The following is a 27,942-nucleotide window of genomic DNA, read 5'->3' as shown; positions in this document are numbered from 1 at the left end:
ATGAGGCAACCGATGTGCAACCTGCAAGTGGAATTGCTGACTGCAGCCAGAACTTGCAGTTGCTGTAAGAAAGACCCTGCATTGAATAATTTAATCACTTGTTGCTCCTGTATGAACTGAGAGAGCTTTGCCTACATCCAGACAGTACCCAGGACCTGGAATGACTCCAGAGTTTCCTACAACAGCGTTTGAGAAAAGAAGGAAACAGGAAAGTGACAACTACAAGGCATGTCAGCAGTGCCACTTCACCTGAGAAGACGTTCCTGTCTGTGTCACTTTGTCAGTCTGCAGGGAAGCAAGCTGTTAAGGCTTACAGAGCAAAGACAGCACTTAATACACTGTACCCTCCAGGGAGTTTGAAGTGAAGAACAAAAAACCTGGATGAGGGAACACTGCAAAGGTTGTTGTAACTATATCTGTTCTCTGGATGCTGCACCTTCACAGGTAAAACTCCACAAAAGCTTCTGCTCCACCTTGGAAATGAGGAAGACAAAAGTTTGAGTTCCCATAGACTTACCACTAACATTGGTCAGGCTTAGAAACGTGATGATGGAAAAAGAACATCTTATTCATCATATCTGGTCCCTGAGGGGTTAGGAGTTGTATATGCTTTTTTTATTGACACAAACAAGCTTTAACTTCTATTGTCTTGAAGAGGAAGAGAAGGCTGAACTCAGTTCTGGCTCACACATCATCTGCAATTCCAGCCAAATCCCAGCCACACAACTTTTATTACTGGGAGGATGTCAGAGGCAAAAGACACAGCTGGATACTCAGATCCCAGACTGAGCTTTGCTGGCAGGGAGACAAACCAGCTTTTGATTTGTATGTAAACAGAGCCAATCTGAACTGGAAGGTCATTAAGAGAAAACACATTTTACACAACACCCATTGTACAGTTCCCTTTCCAACTTTCCCCATACCAACTTTTTTTTTTTTTAAACAAGACTTTGTCTTCTCCTGTTGACTGTTTCAGTGATGATTCCTGGGTGTGCTGAAGTCAATGGCCAACCCCCACTGGAACTGATGTAACTGAAATTCTTTAGATTGGATCCCAAAGAGGAGTTTGCCAAACAGAGAATGCAAATCCCCTCCTCTGCTTTCCAGTAGAGTAATTACCTGCAAAAAATGCAAGTCCACTGCAGATGCAAAGGGTGATGCTTCCAAAGCATGTCACAGCCTCAGATCTCACAGCTTTACTTTAACTGAGGCACTCACATTTTCTACTGTAGCTACAATTAAAGATTATGAGAATCCACAAAGAAACCACACAGTTATGATCAAGGCGTTAACGCCCGATCCATTATTGTGAGAAGGCTGTTAAGAGCATTCCCAGCAGAAATAGGAATATATTCTCCCTGAGTAAGCTTGGAGGAATGCAGAGATTCAAAAGCTTAAGCAGAATTCCTGCTAGATTTTTTTCTGTTTGTTCCTCCTTTTTGATTAACTTACTGTGACTATTTGATATAATTGTTAGTCTTTAAGGGTAAGAGCGAAGCATTTCTCTGAAAGAAGACTTGGGTCTGCCTATAATTAACAGCTGCAGGTTCAAATGAGGGACTAACAGAGATGTTGCTGGGCTATCAAAGCAGGGAACCCTCAGGAGCAAAGGGAAAACGCCTGTCATTCTCCATTAGTTCCTCAGGGTCAGTGATGGCAAAATACACTGAATTGTTCCATGTGTAACCACCAAAATAAAGAGGTTGTTGTAGTTTGCTGTGTTTAAAAGGGTACTCCTGGGTATAACTGCTGAAAATAGCTTTAATCTAAAAACTGTATCTTTCTATAGCTTCCTGAAACCATGAAGAAAGTCCACTCAAAATGTTTTAACAGGAAACCAGCAAACCCAAAGACACTTCCTTCTGCTTGGACACAAGTGTACTAGTGACAGAATGGCTCCCAGCCAGGAAATCTCTGTCCCCAGGAGACAGCAAGCTGGGACAAGAACCATCTGCAAATCCAGGATGGCTCCTTGGAGCTTTCTTTGCTCTGAAGATGATGCCTGTCTTTAATGTAGATGGAGGACTTTCAAAAATCATTCATGAAAGAATAGTAAAAGGCAGTTCTGAATGAACTAAGAAAGAACAAAAGAAAAAAAAAATACTTGTAATGGATTTTCCTGTTCTCCTGCATGCCCCTGTCTTCAGCCCCAGACTCCTGAAATGCAGCCACTATGCACAGCTTTATTTCTTTTCTTACCATAAGCTTAGCAATGTTGATGGTTTTTAAGTCAAATCAAACTTTCATCAGCTTCAGGGGATGGCTGGAATCCCTATTCTCATCTTTCATGTTTTGAGATCAGTATTTCATAGTTTTTATCCTGCTAAAATCATCTTGAGCATTAAAAGTATAAATCTCAATGCAGAGTATTTTGATTTGATTTCCATAAACCATTTTTTCCTCTAGCTGTACTCCTTCATTTCCCCCTGCATTTATTCTGAGCCCTTGGCTTCTATGGCCAGGCTCTTTCCCTCAATCAGTGCCTGCTGTGACTTCACGGATGTGCTGTGAGAGGTCTCTGTTGACATCTGAGGGAGAATCCTTGAGTGTTTTCAAAGGTACCATTGCTCATTGCCCTGCAGCGGGAATCCAGGGGACGTGGCCCTCTGGCACTGAAAGATCTTTTTCCCTTTCACCACAGACCCTTCCCCTTGGTGGACAGCAAGGAAGTTCATTTTGCTGGAAAGCTGAGGAAGGACCTGGCTCATGGCAGCCCCAGGGAAGCAAAAGGGCAGATTTCCTTACTGACAAAAATATCTAACTTAGGACAAAATAGCTAAACCTAACTTAGTGCAATACAAGGCTTTGTTTCAGAAAGCAGCTTTCCTGGAGGGCTGTGAGACAGCTCAATCCCCAGAAGAATTTCCTCTTAAATTATTGCATAGAGCAACACTTATAAAAGCAGATGCCTGAAGGCAGACTTTGATATAATCCTTTTTATAAAATGTTTGAGGTCCTAAAATGTCAGCAGGAGCTGCCATGTGGGAAAGCATTTTGAAAAAATTATCTATTTAGAAATGTAAATAAAAATAGGTGGCCAAATATTTTATTGTCTTCTCAGAAGGAAAACAATTTACATTTCCAGAATTATACTAAACAGAAATGAAATTTGGCTACAGATTGATAAATATCAAGATCCCCACCTGACTGACAAAGTGCCTTCTTGTCATGGTGCAGCTTGTTAGTGTTCAGGATGATTTTGAGTGTGTTTGGCTGATTCAAGGGATGTAGGCTTGATTTCCCTGCAATACACACTGAGCATGTGATCAATTTACATGTAAGATTTCTGGTCCCACAAATGTTGTTCTTAATTAAGGAAAATTCTGCAAAAAAATAAAGGCCTTTACAGCATTGCTGGGATAAGGAAGATTAAGAAAATCCCATCACTCACTCCTGAAATATGCAGCTCTTCCAGAATAAAGCATGGCAGCAATTTTAATCAGCACATAGATCAGCTTTTTAGAATTAGCAATAAAATAAAATGTCAAACTGTGATACCACAGGGAACTTAGGAAGACAAAATGTAACTCATTACCACAATTACTTCAGCAGAATTAAAACTATTAAATACTGATCCCAAAATATGAAATATGAGAACAGGAAAGAAGAAATATTAGGGAATAATATCACCTTTGTAATAGAAACACATAATAAGTAAGATAAATATGTTTTTTAAGAATCCCACAGCTCTGTGCACTCAGCACCCACATTCCCATCAATAAACCCAAGGACAGCAAATCCAAACTGGATCAATGGCATGTACTTAATGACTGTGTTTCTGAATTCTAATAAAAAGGCTCAGACTTCCAGTGATATATTTCATTCTCTGAAGGGCCTGAGTGTTTTTGTATCTTTGTGATCATCACAACCAGACACACACACTATTTACTTAAGGATATATATTTCCCATGACCTTACAGACTCATTTCTCTGCCACGGAGAGGTCATGGAAGGAAGTTTGTTAGAAGTTAAATATGAGGAAGTGCAATAAAGCCTATTTATCTTATAGGAGGAAAAAAGGAGTCAAACAGCACAGAATTATTACATAAAAGTGTAAAAAAAAAAAAGGTTTTGAGCCTCTCTGCAGCCTCATAAAAATAGCCTGCGACTGTGCATGGGCAGATGTCCTCTCTCCTGTGCAGTGTGTGATCAGAGCCCTTTTGGACTACAGTGAAATAATAATAACAAAAAAGCAAAGGGAGTGCAATTTCCATGGAAACTTGGAAAGAGATGTAACATTGTTTGCCGTAAGCGTTGGACTGTGAATGGAAAATTTTCCAGTTTACACAGATCCCAGCTATTATTTTCTTTGCAGTGCAAACTTGGGCCAAATATTTTCTGTCATATTAAAGATGCAAATAGTCAGTTTTACTTTCTGTCCAGAACAACTGTGCACAAAAGCTTCAGAATCTGCAGTAAAACATCTGATATTTATCTTTCCATGAACCCAAAACACACATTAGAAAAAAAGAATAATTTGGGCTTTCTTTTATCTGCGTCTCCTCAGAAAGTGAAAGCAGCTCAGAAATCATCTCCTGTTTATGTGCAATGTTTCAGAATAATAGATAGCCAGAGCACTGGCAGATGTGCCCACTGTAAATGGGAGCTTAACTTACAAGAAAATCTACTGTTGAAGCATATAAATGATAAAAATATACCAAAAGTCCAGAGTTTACATTAACATTTATATAATTAATGCAGTGACTTCTATCTTACAGGAGTTTCAGAACTCGCTCTCTTGCTACTCCTCCTTTACCCAGCAGCAGGAATAATTGTGACAGGCCAGAAACTAACTTTGAACAATACAAGCCCAAGTTCTGAGCTGGGCTGCTCCGAGTGTTAAGCCTTGTGTGGGAATGGTAACAAACATGGATTGTGAAACTTTTCTCCCCTAAAACCCAGCTGGTTGGTGTAGTGTGGGAGCTATGGTAATGACATGGCAGCTCAGGGGACACCTCTGCAAATCTGGTGCCTGATCTGTACTAGTCACAAGTTGGAAGAGTCCAGAGCTCAAATCTAAACTACTCTGGAACACGTCTGCATGCCCAGACATTCCTGCCCTTCCCACTCCTGGACATGTCCCATACAGCAAAGAACTTTTCTGCAGAGATTTGTGGGCACATCAGATCTCTAGGGCTGAAGTGTGGGTACAGTTTGGGGCCATATTTGTGCACATTTGAGTTGTCTTTAACTGAGATAATAAACAAAATGGCAACATCAAACACAGCTCCTGAAGGATCAGGGCAAAGCAGTTGTGTGATAGAGACTGAACTGGTCCTGCTGGGAATCCTGGATATACTTGAGAGAGTCATTGTTTAAGGCAAGGCACTGCTTAATAAGCCTTTGGTGTTTAGCTCAGATTTCATCATAGGCTGACTGAAGCTTTCTCTTCACAAGTTCACACACAATTCCAAATGTCATGTTGATTTTATACCTGCCTGCCCAGTGAGACGACAGAGCAAGTCAATCACCTGGATTTGCAAATCTATTTCCCCTTTTACATCTTGAAAATACTACTCACTCACTTGTAGATCACACAAAGAAAGAGGAAGCAGCATGACTCAGCTCCACACTACAATGGCTGGAGCAGATCCAGATCTTGCAATCCTTTGGGCTTTCCTTACCAAAACACAAAGCTGCAGCTTGGCTAATGTAAAGCATGTAGTGTTTGTGCAAGCAATGGTAGATGGGCAGCAGGCCAGCAGCTCTCCCAGAGCAATGTGCTCCTTCTTTACATTGATGGCAAATTATCTTCTGAAGAGTTCAGCAAGGAACTAAAGAGCCAAAGGGCTCTGATCTTAAACAGTGCCTACAGAAAACAAAATGCTAAGGAGGAACAGACTCCTGAGCTGTATTCTGTAGGCATGAATGTACATTGAAATCTAGTGGTAAATAATGTTTCACTTTAGCAAGTTCCACACAATGCCATACCAGCAAATATTTTTGTATAATCTGTAAGTTACATAAGTCTTAAGAGACACAGGAAAACTACTGACCTTAGGGAATCCAAGAACTTTGAGTCCTATTGATTTGTTGAAACCACTGGGAAACCATATCTAAAAATTAGCTACACTAAAAATTCCGCGTGGTCTAGAAATTAATCCTGATCCTCTACCAGCTTGCTAACACCTGATCCACAGATGTCTCTCATAAAGAGCATCCCACATGGTGAGTTATGGCACAGTAAATAATGCACTGTAAACACACAACTTCGCTGTGTAAACAAGCTCAGAGCAAAATTCATCAAGAACTTCATTTACTCCCCAAATGCACAACAAAGTTGAAGGATTTGATGATTATCTCATAGCAATCTCACTCAGTGATAAAGACCTCAAATCTAAACCTGTTTCTTGGAACAGTGATGTACATTCCAGCCCACCTCTGGGCAATGGGATGGATCTGTCATTTCAGGCACTGCCTTCACAGGGGGACATCACAGATCAGTACAGAAATGTGTGCAATAGTAATAAGGTAAGAAAGAGGCATCATCCAAGAGGTTTCTCTGAAATGGCCCTCACCTTCCTACCACAGCAAACCAAAGATTTACTTGCAAAAAGCAGCTCTCTGGGCTCTGTGTGTGTGGGGTGACTGAGCAGTATCAAAACTTGCATCACTCACTAACCAACCTCACACTGCTTTAGAGGATAAAAGGCCAAGTGGCTTCTGGGCTCTGTTAACTTCAAAAGATGGTTCATTGAGCAGACTTTATGCTTCGCAAAGCTTAGCAGCTTTTTCCTTATTCCTCCCCAGAATGTTCTGGGCATTGTCATATGCTTGTACTACAAAACTTGCAGTTATCCAAAGCCAGTTCATGAGAAGTGAACGGAAACATCTCTTTTCATTCCAGAGGAAAAACAACTCCTATGCTGTTTTCCTCAGCAAGCTGAAAACTTGGAGAGAAACCTAAAGCTAAAAAAAGCAAAGAACTCAAAAAGATTCATATTCTGGACTGTGGTTTCTGTTGCCTTAGCTCAAGGGAAAATATGTTCATGGGAAAAGGGCCTGCCTGGAGCCAGATTTTTTTTCAACTCTAACTCTTCTAGCTGGAGTGGCTTTAAATCAATATGTTGCTATTATTTCTTCATAAACAGAAATATTCTTTATGGGCTGTGTGATAGCTGTTTACAAGTGAAACAACCACTTGTATCATGTTTCCTAGCAATCAGTGTCTCATTCAGATCTTATACACAGACAGTGACTGGGCAATTTGAGAGGCCTTTACAACACTAGTTCCAAGTTTCACTGATTCAAAGTGTTAAATCACCCTCCCAGAAGAGAGTTCCTGCACAGAGAAGTGTCAGCTCTGTCACCTACCTCTGCAGCTACACACAGCTAAAGAAAACAACACCACACCTTAGAAAAACAAATCCTGCATGGCTCAGTTTTCAAGAATCTTACTGTCATGTTATTGTGGACTGCCTTTAGTACTGCAATTCACTTTTGTCTTTAGCCAGTACTAAAGCAGATTATAAATATAATAGAATTCCACACTAACCCTGCAAAGTGCAAAGACCACCTACAGACAAACTGGCCCCAGGCAATTCAGAGAATTTGTAGCTGTCTGTCTAACACTGCAACAAGTTGTTATACAATAAAATGTGATCATGCTGCCCAGACACACAGCACCAGATCCCAGTAAGTGTGGTTATTATTATTCTAAATGCTGTATGAACAGAGCTTTACCTAGGAATTGGGATCCCCATAATGCAAAACAATTGTCTTTTGCATTAATTCGATTTATGAGAAGAATTAACAAAAATATCTAATATTATTTTTCTTGATATTCCTCAAGGCTTTTTAGAACAACACAGTCGGCTCTCCTGAAAGTTAAAGTGAACTTCACCCCCATCTAAAACTGCAATGGAATTGTGTTGGAACTGAAAACCAGTTACCTGTGATCAATGACTGTGACATCAGAAGCAGGAATCCCCAGGACACAACAACTCTGTTCCAGCTCTTTCTTACGAATCTCTCCTTGATTGTAATAATTTCCTGAAAATAGCAAACACAGCAACACCATCTAACTTAGTTTGGGTTCAGATCAAGGGGTCCAAACAGTCCAGTATCCTCTTCCTCGTTCCATTCAGAGAGCAAATTCAAGCAAAACTGATATGGCAAGATTGCAAAAACTTACAGAACCAAAAGACAGAAAAGGTAATCAAGATAAAGGCAGTTGGGAAAAGTTCTAACAGAGATCAACAACTAACAGGGAAATGGATTCATTATCTTAAAACATTGCGTCCCTCTTCACTGAATTATTTTCTTCTCATCTTGCCCTGACATTCCCTTATTTTTTCTTGGCATCAGCCATGCAAAGTCCCTGCCAGAGCTGTGATGCCCCTTCCAGAATGTTGCTCTATGCAGGGCAATACTTGCAACTCAATTTTAACTTTGAAGCAATAAAATGAAAAAAATACAGTTGAGTATTAATGTGTGATTCAAGTCCGTAGTCAGCTGTCTTGAATTACACTAGAACTTTTTATTGTTGTGGGTGTGAGTCATCTAAGTCTAGAATTTCTCTGGAGCAGTGTTGCAATCTGAGCCATCACTAGCAAGCTTTGTAAAATTTTCGAAGAGGGAAAGAGTAACTAGAAAAAAAAAACCCTCTTCCCACAGCCTGTGAGTGAATGACTCTGGGAGATTGACAGCGACTGACTGTGGGATGAACCTTGGATTGCATGTTCCAGCTCCAGCAGAATTAACTGAAGTGTGCACCTTGTCTGGAATGACTGAATGAGTACAAGAGGGCTCATTTCAGACCGATTTTTACACAGTGTTGTAAGGTAACAGCTTTTGCTGCAATGCAGTGTCACAGCTGACTGCAGGTGATGCTTTATCCAAACAGTACCACTGCTCTCAAAATACCAGCCTTCTGCTGAAGTCAAGGGAACAGTTCCACAGCTGCAGAAATGTGTCAGGACATCAGGAATATGTAAATGCTTACAAGAAAAAATGGGCAGCTACTGAGAGCAAAACCAGCTGAATAGCTGATGCTGCTGGACCTCATCCATGAGCACTCACAATAGAGTCAGCTACTACAGAGAGCAGAGCACATTTAGACTGAGTTATTAATTCAATCTAAGATTATTCAGTGTGTCAAAGACTGATTTCTTTTTCCCAGTGCTGTAATTCTAACTCATTTCTAAGTCAAATTGATTGATAACTGAAAACTGCAAGTAGAATGGTTTTTAAGTAATGATTTTGTCTCAGTGTTAACAATTTGCAGTGTCTTTGATCAACTCACTTGTCATCATCAATCACTCAAACAATGAGAGGATGAACCATCTGAATCACCCACAAGACTAGTAAGAGGCTTTTAAAATAAAAATCTCTTAGCTCATAAAGGTGCTCTCCCCTACATGGGCTGCTCATTTCCTTACAAGTGAGAGAGTACCTAGAAGGAAACATCAAACACACTGAATGTGTCATGTCACTGAATCAGGAGTAAAGAGAAAAGAAAATTCAACAAAATAAACAGAAACACAACACTTCTTTGGACAATTATCTACCAGCAGCAGTGTATTAGTCCCCAAAACTGAAATGTCAGAGCTGCACTTCAGTAATCTCCCCCTAGCTGTGAAAAAGCCAAAGGGGATGCACAGACCTCTCTCCCTCAGCAGAGACAATGAAAGCTCTGCACTAAATCTTGAATGGGAAGTGTGCAGAGCCATCAGTGAACCACCACGCCGTGGGACTTCAGCAATAGTTTAATCCCTGTCTCCCTCACCTAGACGGTCTGACAGGACAGAAAGCTTTGGAAATGACAGTGAACTGGCAGTGAACTGGCTGGAGCTGCCAAAGGCACAAAGGGCTCTTTCCCAAAGGCAAGCAACTCTCAGTGTAAGAATTCTGGTACAGCTATATGGTCTGAAAGATCAATTCAAATGAGGTTGTTTCTTATGCACAAAAAACCTGAACAATGGAATAACTGATCAGGTGTCAGATGGTTCTGTAGAACAATCTGTAGCTTTAGCAGATCATGAGAACAACACGAAAGTGTCATGTGCTGTGAGAAGTTCTTGTTCTGGGCAAACAGTGGAGCCTGTAAGAATCTTTCCACTCTATTCAGCCCGAGCAAGGCCTCAGCAGGAGTGCTGCTTCCAGTTTGTGATCACTGCCCTTCAAAAAATGACATGAACCAAAGGAAGAGTCCAAAGGAGAGTGCTGAGAATGATTAGAGGTTTAGAAAACATGATCTGTGAGGGAAGATCGCTAGTAACCAGGTTGTTTAGTCTGGAGAAGAGAAGACAGAAGAGGCAGATAACAGTCCTAAAATATGTAAGAGGCCGTTACAAAGGGATACTCTGATTTCCATGTTCCTGTCAGGCACGAAAAAAATAAACAAACAAGCTTAAATTACACCAGTGACTCAGGAAAAAGTGATTTGAGGGAGAGCTAAAGCAGCACTGACACAGACCCCACAGGCTGAGGCACCTCCCCGGACATTCTGGAGAACAAACATTCGTCTGCAGCAAATGAAGACACATCAATGCTGCCACCAGATCAACTGATGGACAGCACGGCCTCGCATTCCCTTCCGGGCTATTGTTCCATGATCGGATTGTAATGCAGCCGCTATTTTTAGATGTGTTACAGGGAATGTATCGCGACATTAAACCTGGATCATCCAAACAAGTCTTCTGCAAGACGACATTTTTACAAGGAGATGCCAAAAGGCTGTGCTAAACAGCACCTTTTACAGCCCACTGAAAACTGCCACACAGTCTGAAAGCGCCTCAGCGTTGCAACTTTCAATTTGAACACATTCATTTCTGTTCCGTCACGACATGCTCTTGTAAAGGAGAGGGGAGGCGAGGGACGGAGAAGGGCGGGCGACGGCCGCACCGTGCCTCAGTTTCCCCACAGCCGGGGACCTTCCACCCCGCGTCACAGCGCGAGGCCACACGCGCGGGGAGCCATCGCGGCGGCCTCCCCGTGCCCCGGCGGTGTGTGGGTGTGTGGGTGGTCCCCGCTCACCTGCGGAGCAGCAGAGCACGGCGGGGGCGGCCCCGGCGCTGCGCAGGCCGAGCAGGGCGGGGGCGAAGAACATCGCCTCGTCATCGGGGTGCGCCGTCACCACCAGCGCGCGCCCGCCCCGCGCGCCCACGCGGGTCCCGGCGCGCGCGCGCCCCCGGCGCAGGCGGCGCGCGCCCCCGAGCAGCAGCAGCAGCAGCAGCGGCGGCAGCGCGAGCGCCACCGGCGTCCCCCAGCACCACGGGCCCGCTGCCATGGCGACCGCCCCGCGCCACCGCCGCGCCGGCAGGAAACGCGAGCCGCGGAAGGAAGGTTCCGGAGTACGAAAGGGTTCCCCCCCCCCCCCCCCCCACGGCCCTCCCCTCCCGTCCCCGCCTCGGGGCGGGGCCGCTCGGCCGCTGCCGCGGAAACGGGGCCCGGACTGTGCCGCTCCCGGGGAGATCGGGCTATGCTGTGCCGCTCTGGGGTTCCCGGAAAACGTGTCCCGGTACTGCTGCCCCAGAGGGCCGCCCTGGCAGGGTCCCGCCCGAGAGCGGGGCCCGAGGGTGTGCATTGAACACGGGCTGTTCTCCTGGGGCGGCCGGCGGCGAAAGCCGTATCGCCCTGACCCTGCTGGTACCTCAATAGTGATTAATAGTGACAAAAGTTGAGCTTTTCAGCGTGTGGTACCTTTTATCCGTGCTGCGCTGCTGTGGAGGAGCTGTTGTGGGTTAAGGGGAAGCTCAAAAGCAGGGCAGGAGGAGCTTATCTTCAGACACGTTCTGTGGGCTATCCCGAGTGTGGCTGCAAGGGGAGAAACTTTTGGATATGTTTTAGAAGTGAAGTCAGCCACTGGAGAAAACTGCAGAGGAGAAGGAGACGGGAAGTGTTACAATAAACATGAGACAGTCAATCAGATGCACGATGGCTTGGATACTCCGCTTTTCCAGACAAACAGGCAATATGGAAGACAAGTGTACAGAGCAATGGTGGAGTGCGGGAGTTAGGTGGGTTAAAGTGTAAATAAATGGTGAAAACAATTTAGGAGAGTTCAGAGGAGCAGCTCAGACCTCACCAGGTGAACGCCTGACTGGTCTTCCCTGGCTCTTCTTTGGACACCTTTAACTTGCAAGTGATTCCAAGTGAGAGTCATGGGCTTGTGTTGGGATTAGAGACTGCAAACACAGGAGATGTGCTGTGTCACCTTAGCGTGGCACTTTTAACTACTGTAATAACACAACCCTTAGCACAACATGTGTTTTCTGAATGATCCTGTTTACCACAGGGTGAGCCCCAGCTTTTTCAGTCTGAACCAGTAATTGTGTGGGCACCCATTCTGCAAATGTAGGCACGACTTCTCCATTTAATGGAAATTGTGACAATGAGGTAATTTAATCTTGCCTAATGGTATATCTTTCCCATAGTAAACCTGATTAGAGATTAATCTGTGATTTTAGCAGATCCTGAATTACACATTTGCACGCACAACGCCCTGCAGATTTGAAACTCCTGAGAATGCAGGGAGCAAGTTACACACTCCTCATTCCGTGGGAGGAATGAACAGACACTTAACGAAATTTAAACCTCTCTCACAATTTCGGAAGTCATTCGTCGCCAGGCCACGGGCCCGACCTCAGGGACAGCGCGGGAAGCACGGCGGACGGGGCGGGAAGCGCCCTGCGGGACCTGACGGGCTCCGGGCGATACTCCCGTGAGGGGCTCTCGAGGCCGCGTTCACCGGCACGACCGCAGCCCGGACCCACTATGGGTTATTATCAATTTACAGCAGTCCGGCGAGGGCCACCGGGGCGCTGTGGCTCCCCCGCGCTCCCAGCCCGCGGCCAGCCCACGGCAGCCCCAGGAGCCCCTCACGGGTCGGGCCCCGCTCGCCTCATGGCGGCCGCGCCCCCCCCCCAGCCCTCAGCGGGAGGGGGAAGGAGCCCCTCCCCACCGCACCGGCCAGCGGTCCTGGAAGGGGCATAGCACCCCTCCCTCTCACCGCCAGGCTCTCCGGTGGCTTCTCTCGGGATATTGCTGCCTGTGCATCACCAGACATGGCACAGCGCGAGGAAGGGGAGAGCCACCGTGGCCGGTGAAAGGTACCGAGCCGCGGCGCCGCGGCTTGTTCGGTATCTGGCAGGACCTGGCGGGAGGGGGCGGAGCGCGCGGGGCCGGGGGAGGGGAGGCAAGATGGCGGCGGCGGCGGCGCTGAGGGTGAGGTGAGACGCCGCGCCCGCTCAGCCCCGCCGGGACCCGCCGGTACCCGCCGCCCGGGCCGCCCCCGCGCCGCGCCTCGGTAAGCGCGAGGAGCCCGGTGGGGCGGCGCGGGGGCAGCGGGTTGAGCGCCTCCGCTGTGAGGAGGAGGAGGAGGAGGGGGAGGAGGGGGAAGAGGCGGGGGCCCGGCCATCCCGTCCTCCTCCCTCCTCACGGGGACGGAGCCCTGTGGTCTCCGGGGGGAGGGCGCTGGAGCCGGGGGGGGGCCCGTGGGGCAGCCGCCGGGGGCGCGGGGGGTGGGCGGATCAGGGGCGGGGGGTGCCCGGTGCCCGCGGGGCTTTCCCCCCATTGACGCTGTGGATGCGCGGGGGGATGGTGGGGCACGGAGAGGTGGCCCTCGCTGGGAAGTTTCTGCAGAAATCCCAGAGCATCTCTGTGCTGGGTGTTCATCCTTGCGCTGTGGGCAGGAGAAGTGCAAGTTTAAAAAAAAAAAAAAAATTAAAAAAGGGTCAGTTCTTCAAAATGGTCCTCTTGGAGGCTCGGCCAGGAGCGCGGTAGTTCCTGAGGATGTGCTGCGGCCACAGCTCCGTGTCGGGGGAGCATCGCGGCCGCTGTCAGTGCCGGGGAGTTGTTGCTGATGCTGACGCTGAATTATTCATATGGGACCTGTAAACATCCCCGGCTTCTGTCATCTCCGGGCTGCTGCAGGGCACAATGGAAGTGGCTTTTGCTAGAATTATTCTGACTTGATGGTAAAGAACTTCGCGCTTGCTGATTTTTCTGTACTTAGAAAACGTGTGTTTATAAAGTCGGCTGCAGTTAGGCAAGATTCGAGGTGGATGCATGAATTGTCAGTGTTAGACAGGCTCAAGTAAGCAAGTAGATATTGTGAACAATCTGTTGTCCAAAACCTGCTTCTTCGTGTTCTGCAGATATGGTCTTAACAAGTCTGTTACCTTTTCATGACTGTAAATACTGGTGGAAACTAAGACAACTTATTACAGCGGGAATGTGTAGTCTTGAAGACTTGATTTTTGTGGCAGTATTCTTTTATTAATTTTTGTTATGGCACTATAGTTATGAACTCTTTGAGCTCAGATAGGGATTTTTATCCTAGGCACTATGATTTGAGAGATAGGAAACAGGGCAATTATAACAAAAACTGTGGTGGTAAGTGGGATGGCACAGTGTAAGTGCCTGAAGAAGTGGACACAGTTATGTCACTGCACACGAGGACCGTGCAGCTCTGTTGTAGTTTTGCACTGGAATTTTATTCCGCAAAATGTTGTTATTCCTGATTAACTAAACAACCTTGACATTTGGAAAGGAAGTCTGTAATATTTGAAGTGGATTTCTAGTTAGCTGTAATGTGGTGTCTTGTGCTGGGGGATGAAAGACCTTCGTGCTTAGCCCAGGGATTCAAAAGTTCAGGGGAAAGAAGCCAACTGCAGTGACCCTTTTTTGCGAAAGCGTGGTTAATTTTTTCTTTACGTCGCTTTTCTTTGTGATATGGTATGGGCTGCTGAGGAAAAAGAGTTCTTTTGTCATTTATGTGCAGGGTAATTTGTCTGTTTGAAATACACTGTTCGATGTTGGTCACTAAAATACCTAAACCTGTTGCTGAAATGTGGGAAAGAGCAGCATTTTGGAATCTTCTTTCTAAGAGTTATAACATGTGTTTTTGAACGTGTGGAGAGGATGTTACAAGTGCTTGCCTCCACAAGTTGCTTCTCTCTAGCTTGTTAATCATTGCACCCATCAATTAAAAGTAACTCTCCAGGTTGAAATTACATGCACAGAATCTGAATATATTCATTTTGCTCCATTGTACTGCTGCTGTTTTGTGTTGAATACACTTTGTCTCCTATAGCCACTCATTTTAGTTGCTCTTTTGGGGCAGACATGTTTTCCATTGTGATCTAAAAGGATCTACAAAACTCTCTTAAAAACTGTGGTAGAAATAGGGACAGACCCTAAAGTGCCTTTCCGATTCCCCCCTCAAGTCCCTTTCCACAGTTCTTGTGCTCCTCTGACTGCGTCTTCTGAGTTATTTCATTTCTCAGTTGTAGCATGAATGAAAGATGCTTGCAGGGAAGGGAAGCTGCCTCTGCTTCAGCTGGTGTTAAATGCATGAAAGCAACTGAAAAAAATCTTCTGTAGTAGAGAACAATATTTCTTATAAATAAGAAATTTATACTCTTTCAAAGCTCTCAGCCAAGGTTTTGGTGAAATGTTTTATTCCTCTATATGGCCTTTTGCCTACAAAACGATTTTAATGAAGATTTTCTTGCCCAATTGAAAATACTATTTAGAGTTCTGGTGTAGTGATTTACATGTAAGATTTTAAGAATTGTTGAAGCTGGAAGGGGTCTTTTCCTTGTGCAGGTGCAGTGTGACACAGAGCAACCTTAAGAACAGACTTGTAACCAGACAGTGGTTTCATAATGCAAGCAACGTTTCCTGGATGCCAGGCTTGAACTCTTCAAGTCATTTATGTTCTTTAGTCAAATCTGAATCAGTGTTTCAATGTTGGGCTATTAACTGAACATGGTACCTTCCCTCCCTACTGTAACTGGTCCAGGTAAAAATTCTGACCTATGCAGGACTGCTGTCTGTAAATATTTACTTTGTGATACTTCTAAATTAGCCAGGACAGTGCTGAATGTATCTTCCATTTCGGTGTCTCTCTCCTTCAGTGATTATCCAACTAGTAATGGACTTCTGTGAGGTTCCCTTTCCCTTCCTTGCTCCTTCAGTGCTCTCCCACCATCTGTTAAATCACAGCCTGGGCCTGCTGGGGCTCAGCTCTGAGTTGTGTGAGACAGAGGGCTCAGTCTTACCTTGGAGCTGTGTTTCTTCCCAGTATCCTAAGAGAGACTCCCATGTCCTTGCCCAGCTCCACATCTAAACCACTTGTAATGTTGCCCCTCCCAGACTGATTTGATAGATCTTCTTTTTTTCTTCAGGCTCAAGGCAGGTGTTGGTCTATGTGGTTTTGAAGTCAGCAACTTCACCTGCTTATGATTGCAAAAGTTATTGCAAAATTAACAGATATTCTCTTAAGATGCACGAAGATGTAAAAAGATGCATCAGCCATCTCTGAAAGATCCTATTGTTCATAACTTACAGCAGTAAAAAATGATTTTTTTTTATGCAGACAAATTACCTGGACAAATTGTTGGCCGAGACTTAAAAATTCTGTGCATGTTGAGTGACTGCTCTTGGGTAAAACTGAAAATGAAAATACAGCCACAGAGATGTTGAGGAAAAGGACACCTATAAATGAAAAGGGATGATGTTAAGTGTAAAACATGCTTAAACTAACAGTGTGTTTCTTTTAGTACTCCTCTGGTGTCATGCACTTGCTTGTGCCTTGTGCTGCAGGGAAAGGGCATTTGGGTAATTCTCCTTTATGTCCTCACGATGTCAGAGGGCTCTTGTGCCGTCCGAGCTGCAAACAGCCCAGAGCATTCCCTGGCTGTGGGACACAGAGCACACACTCCACGTGAAACCTCTGCTGGTCTTCCTGGGCAGAGCCCGGGGCTGCCTGGAAAAGCAAATGCTCTCCTGAAGGGATTAAAATGCGTTCACGTTTCAGGGAACACGTCTAACAAATGTGAATATAAATCAGGTGCAAAACCGACTGATTCCTGTCCTGTTTGTCAGTGTTAGAGAGTTAACAGAGAAGTTCATGACACGTTCAAGTGCAGTTCAGCAAATGAGGCAGGTATATGATTTCAGATCAGCTGCACTCTTCCCCGTGTTAATACTATTTTGGGGAAAAAAAGATGAATTACTTTAAATCAAAAAATTGTATTTACCCTATAGAGTTTTGTCTCACCAGGTTCATATTTTTCAACTCTTGTTCTAATTCTATCTGAAATGTTGGATTTGCAGAGGAGGGGTGTTTGAAAAGTGGGAATTCTCCCATATAATCATTGTAACTTCATGGTTTAGCTTTCTTGGAATATTGTTGCCAGAACCTGTCATAATAAATGTCACTTACCTGTTCCATTATAGCCATTATTTGTATAGGTGCTGGTGTTTCACTATGGTGTCAAAGATCAGGCTTAAACATATATAGAACCTTGAAGTTCTGGGTTGTTTGTTTTTTTTTTTTTTTTTACTCCAGATCCAAAAGATTATTTGTACCATTCATAGTCCAAGATCTCTTCCATTCTCTGCATTTTTCTGACTTGGAGGCTGTTTTAAGACTCCCAGTTGGAGTTACATCTTTATATATTGTTGCATTTCCTGTGAAATAGAGTACCTTAAATGTAATCATAAATGTAATAACAATAAACTTTGTTTCCAGAAGGCCCTGCTGCATTTCCTGTGGAGCATTGGTATGGACCAAGGCATTGCTCTTAGATACAGTTAAAAAAATGTTATTTTAGGCTTTTTGTATTTTCTAGTTAAAATCTAGACTTGATTTTATCTGAACTCAGTCAGCTGAGGGGAATTATGAGGCTGATACTTGGTTTTCCTGACCCTTTCTTTATAAGTGTTTTCTCTTACAATCCATCATAGTTTGTGGGTTTAGTCAGTATGGATTAGTCAAGTTATATTTCCTTTTCCAAACCAAAGCTGTTTTTAAAAGCTGTCACTATAGATCCACTTTTGATAATCAATGATCTACAAGAAGATGCTGGAAACTTAAAACTGTGACCACATCATTTCTTGGATGTTAGGTGATGTCAAAAACCAGTTTTACCTGCAGATGGATTAACAGTGGAGGAATAAATTCATGTGCAGGAGCTGTTCTTGAACTGTGTACAGTTTCAGTCCAAAAAAGGAGAAGAAAAATTGTTTTGAGAGAGTATTTTATGCATAGTGTGTGATGCATATGAAGTTTGAGGTATGGTTATTCCTAAGTCCTAGATGAAATGTGAGAAAAAAGGTGAATTGGAGCAAACCTCAGTGAATTGTTGAACACTCATGAGTGAGGATGAGTTGCTGAGGAAGGTTTTTTGCAGTTCTTATCACTGTCGTTTGTGTAGCATCTTTTGAGTCTCTTGCCTGCTGCACATGGGTGCACTGGAGGATGCCTGGGCTGGTTTCTGTTTCACATTACAGTTTTCAGGGTGAAGTTTGAATGATCCAGTTGATGTTTCAAAACCAGTTGAATTACCCCTGTAGCAGGGGTAGGGCCCTTCAAAAGGCTGAGGGAGATGTTTGGGATTTGGGAAGTGCTGGAGTCACCTCAGAAAAAAGCTGTCTTCCCTTGGGAATGAGAGTCCTTACATGTGCAGTGTTTGGGCTTTGTAGGGTTTGCTTTGGACATTCAGTTCTGGAGATTTGGGTTCTTTGGCTCATGAAATTTTTTTTGTGGTGTGCATTAACTGTGTGCTATTTGCCATATTGGGACAACCAGGAATCTGGTGTTCCTTGGAAAATGTCTTTAGGAAATAAGCTATCTTTGTTTCTGTGACATACTTTTAAAACCAGAAAACCCTGATGTTTGTACCCTTCTCAGTTTTAAGTCATCGCTCTGTGGTATTTTTAGTCAAGGAAATGTCTACATCCTTAATTTCCATTTCTGAAGGGAGGACTTCCTCCTACCTCTTTTGGCTGATTTTGGTGTTATTGTGACCCTCCTTGGCAGAAGAGAGCTGGATAAGCTCCATGGCAGGGTGTAAGAGCTGTTCCTCTATGAAAATCCATGAGGATTTTCCTCCCTCAGGGATTCTCTGTATCCCAGGGTGTTATGTGGTAACTGGTGAGTGGATGCTGGAAATATGGACTCATTGGAAGTGGATGTGCTCAGCATCCTTCTATTTTTATTTTTTTGGTGAGGCAAGTGGGTAATTGATCAGAAGCTTCCAAAGATGTTAATGTGATCTTAGTTTTTCCCATTATGTTCCCCCATATAATGCAGCAAAGTTGTATATGCCCTGGGTCCTGAGATCATGTATTAGCAACTTTTCTGTAAGATCATAAATTACAGGAGGGATTAAAATAGAATTTCCAGGAGAAGAGTATCTTGTCAGCTGAATTTGATCAACCCCATTTTGGTAGAGCACAAATTCTATTTGTATTTGTAGCAGGAGAGAGAGAGAGAGAAACTGTTATTTAAAGATGAAGCATAACAATGTGATCCTGAGATTTGGCAAGAGTTTGGATGTAAATTACACATGTAAGGATGCAACCAATTTTCACCTTTGGAATGGCAACAAAAATTGCTTTGAATGACTCTTTAATACTTAATATTTAGTGTTTCAAAAACTATTACTTGAAGTACCTTAAGTAGCTGGTAACCTGTGAATAGGGAATCTTTTCCTATTAAAATATGAAGTATAAAAACCTATTTTAATTTTTTGGCTCCCTTGATGGAGATGGAAAAGTATTCCTAGGATAGAGTCAATGTGACATCTTGAATTGACAGCTGTAATGCTCCTTAACTTGTGTCACGTCTGTAATTGGCTAAATTAAAGTTTGCCATGTGTCATGGAGAATATGTCAGGCACTGTACAGCATTGTGAGTTACTGCTTTGGATGTTCAGAAATAAGATTATATTGTACATTAATGGAAATTTCAGGGTGTGAAAAGGGTTGAATTCAGATGTTTGGGCTTTTCTTAGCATCTATTTTTCAAATACTCACATTTCTTGATTTATTAATTATTGTATTAATAATTAATGGAGAGAATGTTGTTCAGTATTGATAGTAATGTAACTTTCGTACTGTATTTCTAGCAAGGACAGAAATAGTGATTTTTCCATCAATAACTTTGTGAGTAAAGGGAATGCAACTGTGTGAGATTAAAGTTCTTGGGAATTTATGGTGTATTTGGGATTTTATGGTTCTGTCTGTCACAGAAGAAGAAAAGGCATCTGCACATGTGGAATTGTCATGGAAAATTCAGTAGTTAGTTGTCCTAAACTTGGAGAAAATACATTCATTGTTTCTATTCATTCCAATAGCATATGTCCATGTGCTTTGACTACAAGTTTCTGAGTATTCTGCAGCATAAAACTGAGTGAAAAAAGAGTGAAAAAAAGATTAGAGAAAGTGTGGGAGAGGCCCTGAGCTTTGAGGGTGATGCCTGTGTCCTGCAGAAATGGGAAGCACAGTACTCTGGTACATATTTAAATGACCATTACTCAAGTTGTCTTTAATTTTAGTGTTGGCCTTTTAACATTTTTTTTTTGCTTGTAGCATGCAAAGAATTTTTCATCTTTTGGAGGGGATGCCCAGCAGATTTTCATACATCTGTCTGTAAGCTTGGATATTGTAGCTGGAATACATGTCCTTCAGTTTTAAAGCACAGAATTATCTTAAATCTGCTCAGGCATCAACCTTCTGGTAGGTTCTTGAATGAAAACCTTCTATCTTTTAGGATTGTCCTATATATTGATATAGTAGCTCACTTACCACCCCATCCCACAATACTTCGCAGAATTTTGTGGTCAGGCTTCAGGGTTGACACAGATCAGTTTGAACCCCAACTTCTTTTCTTCATCACTGAATTTTGCCATCTGAATAGCTGCCATATGACTGCTGATAAGTGGATGTTGAGGAGTGACTGAAGGACTAATGACTGCTCTGGAAGTGTTTGGTGCTTTTTTACTGAAGACTTTCTACACTGCTAAGTCAGTGTGAGCCTGCAGCCCTACTGTTAATACTCTGAGCACTGGAATTTCAGGTGGGAGATGATACTCAGCCTTGTGCTGTGTCCAGTAGTTTGAATAAATAATTTTTTATATGGAAGTTGGACCCATTAAGCTATCTTTAGCAATCTGTCAGGAATGGATGTGTTAGTATTTTCTGGTGTATGGCATATCCCCAGGATGCAAAGTTGGTGTTTTTGTTTGTGTTTGAACAGGTTAATGATTATCTGGTAAAACAAAATGCTACTGGGAAGATTTGTTTTGCAAAGCTAGCAATACACTGAAGGGTTTTACTTCTGTGACTCTTGACCTGTAGTTTTGATTTGTTTTATGTGTGTTGAAGCATTGTGTCTTGAAGGGTCTGTAATTCATGAAATCTGGTCAGTGTGGTTTAATAGGTTAGTCCATAAATACAGCCTGATTTTGGTTTTTTCCATGAGGTAGTTTCATTACCTTATTATGAAGTGAAATCACAGAAATAATTATTCACAAGTATTGTTATCATGCCTTGGATAAGGCCTTTCGAACCAACTGCTGAAACACTCCCTTCACTCTTCATTTTTTTTTGCCAGAGTAAACTTTGAATAAATATCCCTGAATTAATTTTGTGATTCATTGTAGATCCCCTGTGCAAGGCAGAGCCTCCCTTGCTCTGCCATGGGTTAGTTACATCAGAGCTCAATTTACTAAAGCTGCCGATTTAAAAACAAAATCTCCCAACTCGGGTTAGACTATAATCTCATTCTTTGCTCTCTTTATATCACACTTAGTTTGCTCAAAAACAAGATGAGGAAAATTCCCAAAAGGATGTGAAATTTAATTAGCAAATGTTGGTTAAGCACTTCAAGATGGCACAAAAATTACTCTAAATGCAGAAATGTCAGCTTGTTTTGGATAGCTGAAGGAAAACTGAGTCTACCCATGAGACTGGCCTTTTATCCCTGAAGGTAAGAGATGGAGACAGGATATTCCAGCAAGTGGCTCCATGGACATGGAGCAGGTGACTGCCCTGCCCTGGGACAGCTGTGTCAGGTCTGTGTGGCCGTGTGGTGAAGGGGTTTGGGGAACTGCTCTGCTAAAAATAGTCCCAGTTTTTAACCTACTGTGTTTTTCCAAGTGAAGAACTGCTTTACTCAGGCAGCGCCTTCAAAGTGCTGCAAGAATCGAGTCTTATTTCTGATTCAGACTTTGTCTATTTCCTGGGGAGTCTTTGATAGATTTTTTAACCTTTCTGTGACTCATTTTCCCACATGTCTGCTGAAGATAGTTTGTACTTCTGCTTCTGAAGCATTTTGAGTTCTGGAGATCAAGCTGAAATTACACCGTGATTGTTGCCATTATAATATTGATTTCCAAATTATTTCTAACTTACTCAAAATTCCCTGCATATGGTGAATGTAAGTGTGAACAGTAGCTTTTAAGAGAATACTGAATTGGATCTGATCAGTAGTTTGAGCTGGCCAAAGACAAAAATATCGTCATACCTTTAGAAATAAACATTGTTAAATCATTTCCTTGTCCGAGAAGATCAAATTAACACAAGGCCAAGTATCTCTTCAGTTCCTGAATCCATTACTCTTATCATTGCTTTTTCTCCCCTGGCTATCTTCACTTAACTGCTTCTTTTTTGATTGTTTGCTCCTGTGTGTCCTGTAATTTTTATTTTTTTAATATTATCCATTTGATGCTACTTGATTTCCCCATCTGTTTTGCCATAGAGTCTGGGAATGTCAGTGAAATGGGACATTATAACACAATTTCTGGCTTCTGAATTGCAAAACAAAGAAATATTTCTTTCTGCCCCTTCTAATTGTCAGTATTTGGTGAGACAAGACAATTTGCCAGCCTGGTTGGCAGCTGTATGAAAGTATTCATGACCTAACTTTATCTTTGTGAGACACGAGGCAGAATTCCAAAGTCTGTAACAGCTCTTTTAAATGTGTATATATTTAACCTCTGCAATTTGCAGGATAATATGAAAAGGTAAAAAATGCTTGTCTGAAAAACAGAATCTTGCTGTCATTGACTGAGCAGAGTTGGAAGCTGATTTCTGGTGTTGTAGTTTATCAGGGATGCTGAAAATGAAGATGAGCAGCCTCTGTTCCGGCAGAGGAGGGGGAAGCAGTGCAAGGATCAGAGAGAGTTAATAAACAGTGAGGAACTTTACAGGAGGATTCTGGTTGGCTTTGGGTAGAGCAAGAGGAGGTTTGTCATGATTAGTGAAAGGATACAGCAGGGAGGAAAGCCCGGATGAGGTTGTTTACAGTCTGCACACACAGTTACAGTTTTATGCAAAAGGATGGCTGTATTTAAACATAATCTGGACGTATGGAAATTGGAGAGGTTACAGCAGGAAGCTGGCACTGCCCTCACTGGCCAGGAACTAGATTGATGAAGAAGAATCTGTGTCTGCTGCAAACATGTGAGCAGATGCTGAAGGGAGAGAGGCAGATGCTTTTGGCTGACAGGTCGTAAGGTTGCCTGCAGAGAAATAGGAGTTCAAGTCAAGCACTTACATCCACAATTCCAGAATTAAGGTAGTAAGACAGGGAGAGATGAGCAGAATATTGGTGGTAATTCTACTGGCAAAAATGTGGAAAAAATCTCTCCCTCCCCTTGCAGAGAGGATAAACAAGCTCATGCTGTAGGAGCCTGGGAGATAAGGGGGGGTCTGAAGGGCACGTAGAGGGGTCAAATCAGGAGAGTGTGCAGGCATGTGGATGTGTCTGTAACAGGAAAAGGAGGCTTAGAGGGAGGGACTATTGTACTTCAGTGTCATTTTACGTGTTGTACTCCAGGGTTGATTTTATCTTGAAAGAAATGAGATCCCATGCAGGATCCCCATCCTTTAGTTCCCTCCACACCTTGTAATTGCCAATATGTGACCATGTGTTCTCCTCTACTGTTACCCCCTTATCTCTGCTGCTGTTTTGCCAGTTCCCTCAGGGAGGAGGAAGAATGGTCCCCCACCACTGATAACTTCATGTTTTCTTTTTTTTCCTCTCTGTGCTTCTCACCTCTCATATTGACCATGAATAGGCTCCTTGTTGCCTTCCTCTGCTGGCAACTTTCATTTGTTTCCCTTTTAAAACAATTTCCATTATGAACATGATCACACTTGCAGCTTTCAGTAGGAAAGTCATCAGATTCAGTGTTTTCCTATCTATTATGTAAAACTTGTGGGTTATGAGGGGGTTTAGGTTGACATTTTTGGATGGATGCAGGATGTTCATTCTTGTACTCCACGCCCTCTCTCTCATCTTTCCATGTCCAGTGCAGAATCTGGAGAGATGGTCAGATGCTCTCACTGCAGTTGGTTGTGAAAGATTTCAAGATGAGCACAAACCTAACACTCTGTCCACTGCAGTTCTTGTGAATGGAGAAATAGCTTTTATAGCATCACAGAAAGTGAGCGTGGCTTGAACTTTCAGCACCTGGGTTAATGATCAACTTGTGGGTTTGACTGAATATTGAGAAAATAAGGAGCAGATGTAACTTGACAGAGAGAACGAGAAAGGACCTTGAATCATGCAGAAGTTGACCTATATTTGTGTGTGATTTTCAAGTGGTTGCTCTCCTGATCCCCTCTGCATTCCCAGATTCTTCAGATCTCTGCACATGAAGCTGCTGGGGGAGCCTAGGTTGGGGCATCAGCAATTCATCAAACTAAGATTTGTACTTTCATAACCTTTTAAAGTGTTTGAGCATCTTTATACCATGGAGCCAGTTCATTTAATGATGAATGTGCACCAGCCTGTGACAGGAGTAGTTATCACATCAGTAAACATTGGATTGAGCTGACAGCTGTGTGCCATAGCTTTAAATCCTGTGAAAGTCCATGTAAGAAAGGAAAATTAGAGGTTTTCTTTTGGCTGTGGCTGGGGTTTAGGGGTACATTGGGGTGCTCAGGGGTAGCTCTCTGCTCTCACAACGTGTGCAGCTGAACTTGCCGGCTTTCTGACACTGTGCCTTGATTAAATGGAAATCATATGACTCAGACCCATTAGACCATCACATAGTAGGTAAAGCTGTACTCTAATGAATGCAGTGTGAATGATGAAGTATAATAAATGTTAATGGTGAAGCATTCTGTTAGAGCTTGTCAGTTGGATATGAATTATAGGTACTATAATAGATCTATAGGTACAATAAAGCACACTATCAGTGATCTGTAGTATTGCTTTGAAAGATAAACTGTTGCTTTTTCCTTTGATTTTTCATAGCTGAAAATCAGCTTTAAGAGGTAAGTGTAAATTTGCCTCATTATTCTGGGAGTCCAACACATAAAGCTTTGTTTGATGGAGAGTTAAGGAGGAAAAATCCCCTGACCAGAACAGGAATGATAAAATATGCCAGATATACTTCAAGATCTGCTGAGCTGATTTTGTCTATTGACTGATAATGGAAAATGCAGTTCAGAAGTATAACTTTATAGGTGATGTTTGTGAAAGGATGTGGATTAATGTGCTTTGAAATGTAGCCATTGAGGCAGGGATCAACAGTTACTTCATTTGAAGGTCTGATATGTCTGCTGGTCTCTGGGCAACAGGTTGAGAATGTGTTCCACATCTGATAGAATTCTGGATTTAATATGTAGGCTCCAAGGATTACATCTTTTGAGCTATCAGAGAAAACTATTTTCTGTTAAAAATCTATTTATGTCCCAATTTTTTGCTTAGAGCCATAATTCACCTGCTCAAAACACTGATGGGGAAGGAGGGTTTAATCAGTTTATTTGGATCTTCAGCAGCTGGAACCATACCCAGCCTCAGGCATGCTCAGACTTTGATAGGGAACTTGTCTGGATTTCTTCAGTATTTTAAATCTTCCCCCAGTCAGTTTGCAGTTCAGTGTTTGCTCTCCATCTGCAGCTAGAGAATGCAAAGTAGTCATTGATTGTGAACTAAGCAGGATTGTTTTAGGGCTTTGTAGTATATTCGGTTTCTGGCATCCTGTAGGAGCCAAACTATGCTGGCATTTGAAGCTGAGCTGGTTTTCTGCTTTGTGAGTGCCTTTTTTACTGACTACTTGAGTTAAGCTGCTGTTGGATGGTGATGGCATTCAGGGCCTGACTAATGCACTGGGATTTAATGAACTGTAGGTGACACTGAGTGCAGCCCTAAGACTACCTGAATCTGAAAGTCAGCAACAGTTCATGGAATCCAAAACCTTTGTAGAAGAAATGAAAGTGAACTTCATGTTGTGCTAAGAAAATTTACTGTAAATGCAGAGTCCAGCTATAGACTATTATAACCTCTTTAACATTTATTTAAAGTGACCTACTTTTCTTGTCAAATTCTCCTAACCCAACTGGTAACTGGTAAAAGGATGTATTCCAACAATATAATCCTCAAATCTTTGTGTAGACAATGCTGACACGTCCATTTTGAGCCCATTTAAGACCCGTTAGCATGTTTCAGACTGAAGTAACCTATTAAATAAATACATCAGGAAAAAGCTTTTACTGGTAATGGTTGTTTTGCTTAGGTGACTATGGCTGTAATGTATTGTGAGTACATCTGGTACTTCAGTGCTTATCAGCGATCTTTTTCCCTTTAGGCGGTTTCCTAGAAACATGATTGCTTGCTGGTCTTGATCTCACAGCTTTGTGGAGACTCCTTCCCTGATAATGTCAAGTTCAGGCTATCCTCCGAACCAAGGAGCTTTCAGCACGGAGCAGAGCCGGTACCCGCCCCACTCTGTGCAGTACACCTTCCCCAGCACCCGCCACCAGCAGGTAAGGGGGACACCTGAGAGCCTCAGCCTTAGCCAGGCTGAAGTTCAGGTGTTTGCTGTGCCAAAAAGGGATTATTTCTGGTTTTTGAACGAGGGTAACACCAGTCATTCATGTTTGGAAACACATCCATGTGCCCCCGCTGGGGAGAGCTGCTGCCAGTCTGCTTAGATAAATACTTGTGGGGGGGCTTCTTCTGTTTTGTTTTGCCCTCCTTGCCCTTTATTAATATAAACGTCCTGGTTTTATCATTGGTTTCTGATGGTTTGAATAAATTCAGTAGGGGTTCTGTTCCTAAACTTCTGTTGCAGTATTGGGCTAGAATCTCTCTAAGATACTTGTCAAAATTCTGTGCAAGGTGGAGAATGTGTAAAAACTTGTGTTACACTGATTTTTTTTTTCTGAAGCAGCCATACCAGTGCTGCCAGCTGAGTTCTGCTGGCCAGAAAGGGAGTAAAGGATTTCTAAGGGTATCGTACTTGCTCATTTCTGCCAAGCATTTATTCTGCCATCCTGTGCTCTGTGGTGTGGTGGGCTGTGGAGGACAAACTGTTGCCTTTACAACAGTTCAGGTTTCCCTCATTTTAATGAAATTCTCCTCCTGCAGCAGATACTTTGGATGTTTTCCTCTACTTCCATGTTAGCAAAAGGAAATTCAAAAATTGAAGCTTTTTGGCTTGCTCTGTGTTTATTTTTAGATAATTTATGAAAACGAAATCTCATGGGTAATGATCTATTACATGTCTTGTAGAGCTTTTCTTCGGTTTAGTGCCAGCTGCATATAATTTTTAAAAGCGAGTGGTTGATGACACAGATATACAAATAAATAGTCTTGTACCTCACTTTGATTGTAAATTGTATCAATTGGAAGATGCATCTTGTGTGACTCTTAGTCCTGATTTATAGTGTCTGATATAAAAGTGTCTTGAGGTGATAACAAAAGAAATTGCCTCGAGGTTGCTCTCGTTTTACCATGTTGCAGTTGGATGTGCAAGACTGATTTTAAAGGATATTTTTGAAAGGCTATTCATCTGCTGCTGACTCATTTGTGTTTTGTTAGCAGTTGTTAATAAATTAGGTGGAATTCCTAGTATAAATATTTAGTCTCTTTCAAGTTTATTGAAATCTCGGAACTGCCATTTGCAAACGTTATTTTTTGAGCTGGAATAAGGCTTCATTGATCCGGTGTTACTCTGTATTTAGTAGCTTTGGAAATGATTACGATCACCGAATGCTTTTGGTCCTGTCTCTACCCTTGTTCCTATTAACACAAGAAACGTTTCCCTCAGGAATTTGCTGTTCCCGACTATCGCTCGTCTCACCTGGAAGTCAGTCAGGCAACGCAGCTCCTGCAGCAGCAGCAGCAACAGCAGCAGCAGCTCCGGCGCAGGCCCTCCCTGCTCTCCGAGTTCCACCCAGGCTCTGACAGGT

At 43.0% G+C, this 27,942-nt stretch overlaps 2 protein-coding genes across 4 annotated transcripts in view; one reads left to right on the top strand and one right to left on the bottom strand.

Moving 5' to 3' along the window:
• Positions 1 to 12,823, bottom strand: part of PIGL (phosphatidylinositol glycan anchor biosynthesis class L) — a 54,487-nt gene extending 41,664 nt beyond the window's left edge. Inside the window, exons 1-3 of one of the 2 annotated variants that reach the window (XM_019287539.2) lie at positions 12,547 to 12,823; positions 11,644 to 11,815; positions 7,893 to 7,992 (exon numbers count right to left, since the gene is read on the bottom strand). In XM_019287539.2, coding sequence (XP_019143084.2) covers positions 7,893 to 7,992; positions 11,644 to 11,815; positions 12,547 to 12,561 — 287 coding nt within the window. In that variant the 5' untranslated portion in view covers positions 12,562 to 12,823. Of the gene's footprint in view, positions 1 to 7,892; positions 7,993 to 10,977; positions 11,231 to 11,643; positions 11,816 to 12,546 lie in introns of those variants that run through there. The other variant, XM_039562728.1, reaches the window with a different exon arrangement.
• A 330-nt stretch (positions 12,824 to 13,153) lies between these two features.
• The window catches only part of NCOR1 (nuclear receptor corepressor 1), a 55,900-nt gene continuing 41,111 nt past the window's right edge, over positions 13,154 to 27,942 (top strand). Inside the window, exons 1-3 of one of the 2 annotated variants that reach the window (XM_039563095.1) lie at positions 13,154 to 13,172; positions 26,337 to 26,514; positions 27,801 to 27,940. In XM_039563095.1, the coding sequence (XP_039419029.1) occupies positions 26,407 to 26,514; positions 27,801 to 27,940 (248 nt within the window). In that variant the 5' untranslated portion in view covers positions 13,154 to 13,172; positions 26,337 to 26,406. Of the gene's footprint in view, positions 13,173 to 13,208; positions 13,250 to 26,336; positions 26,515 to 27,800; positions 27,941 to 27,942 lie in introns of those variants that run through there. The other variant, XM_039563094.1, reaches the window with a different exon arrangement.

The sequence above is a fragment of the Corvus cornix genome, chromosome 19 (assembly GCF_000738735.6).
Source record: "Corvus cornix cornix isolate S_Up_H32 chromosome 19, ASM73873v5, whole genome shotgun sequence".
Lineage (NCBI taxonomy): Eukaryota > Metazoa > Chordata > Aves > Passeriformes > Corvidae > Corvus > Corvus cornix.
This window is presented reverse-complemented; position numbering and strand designations above follow the sequence as displayed.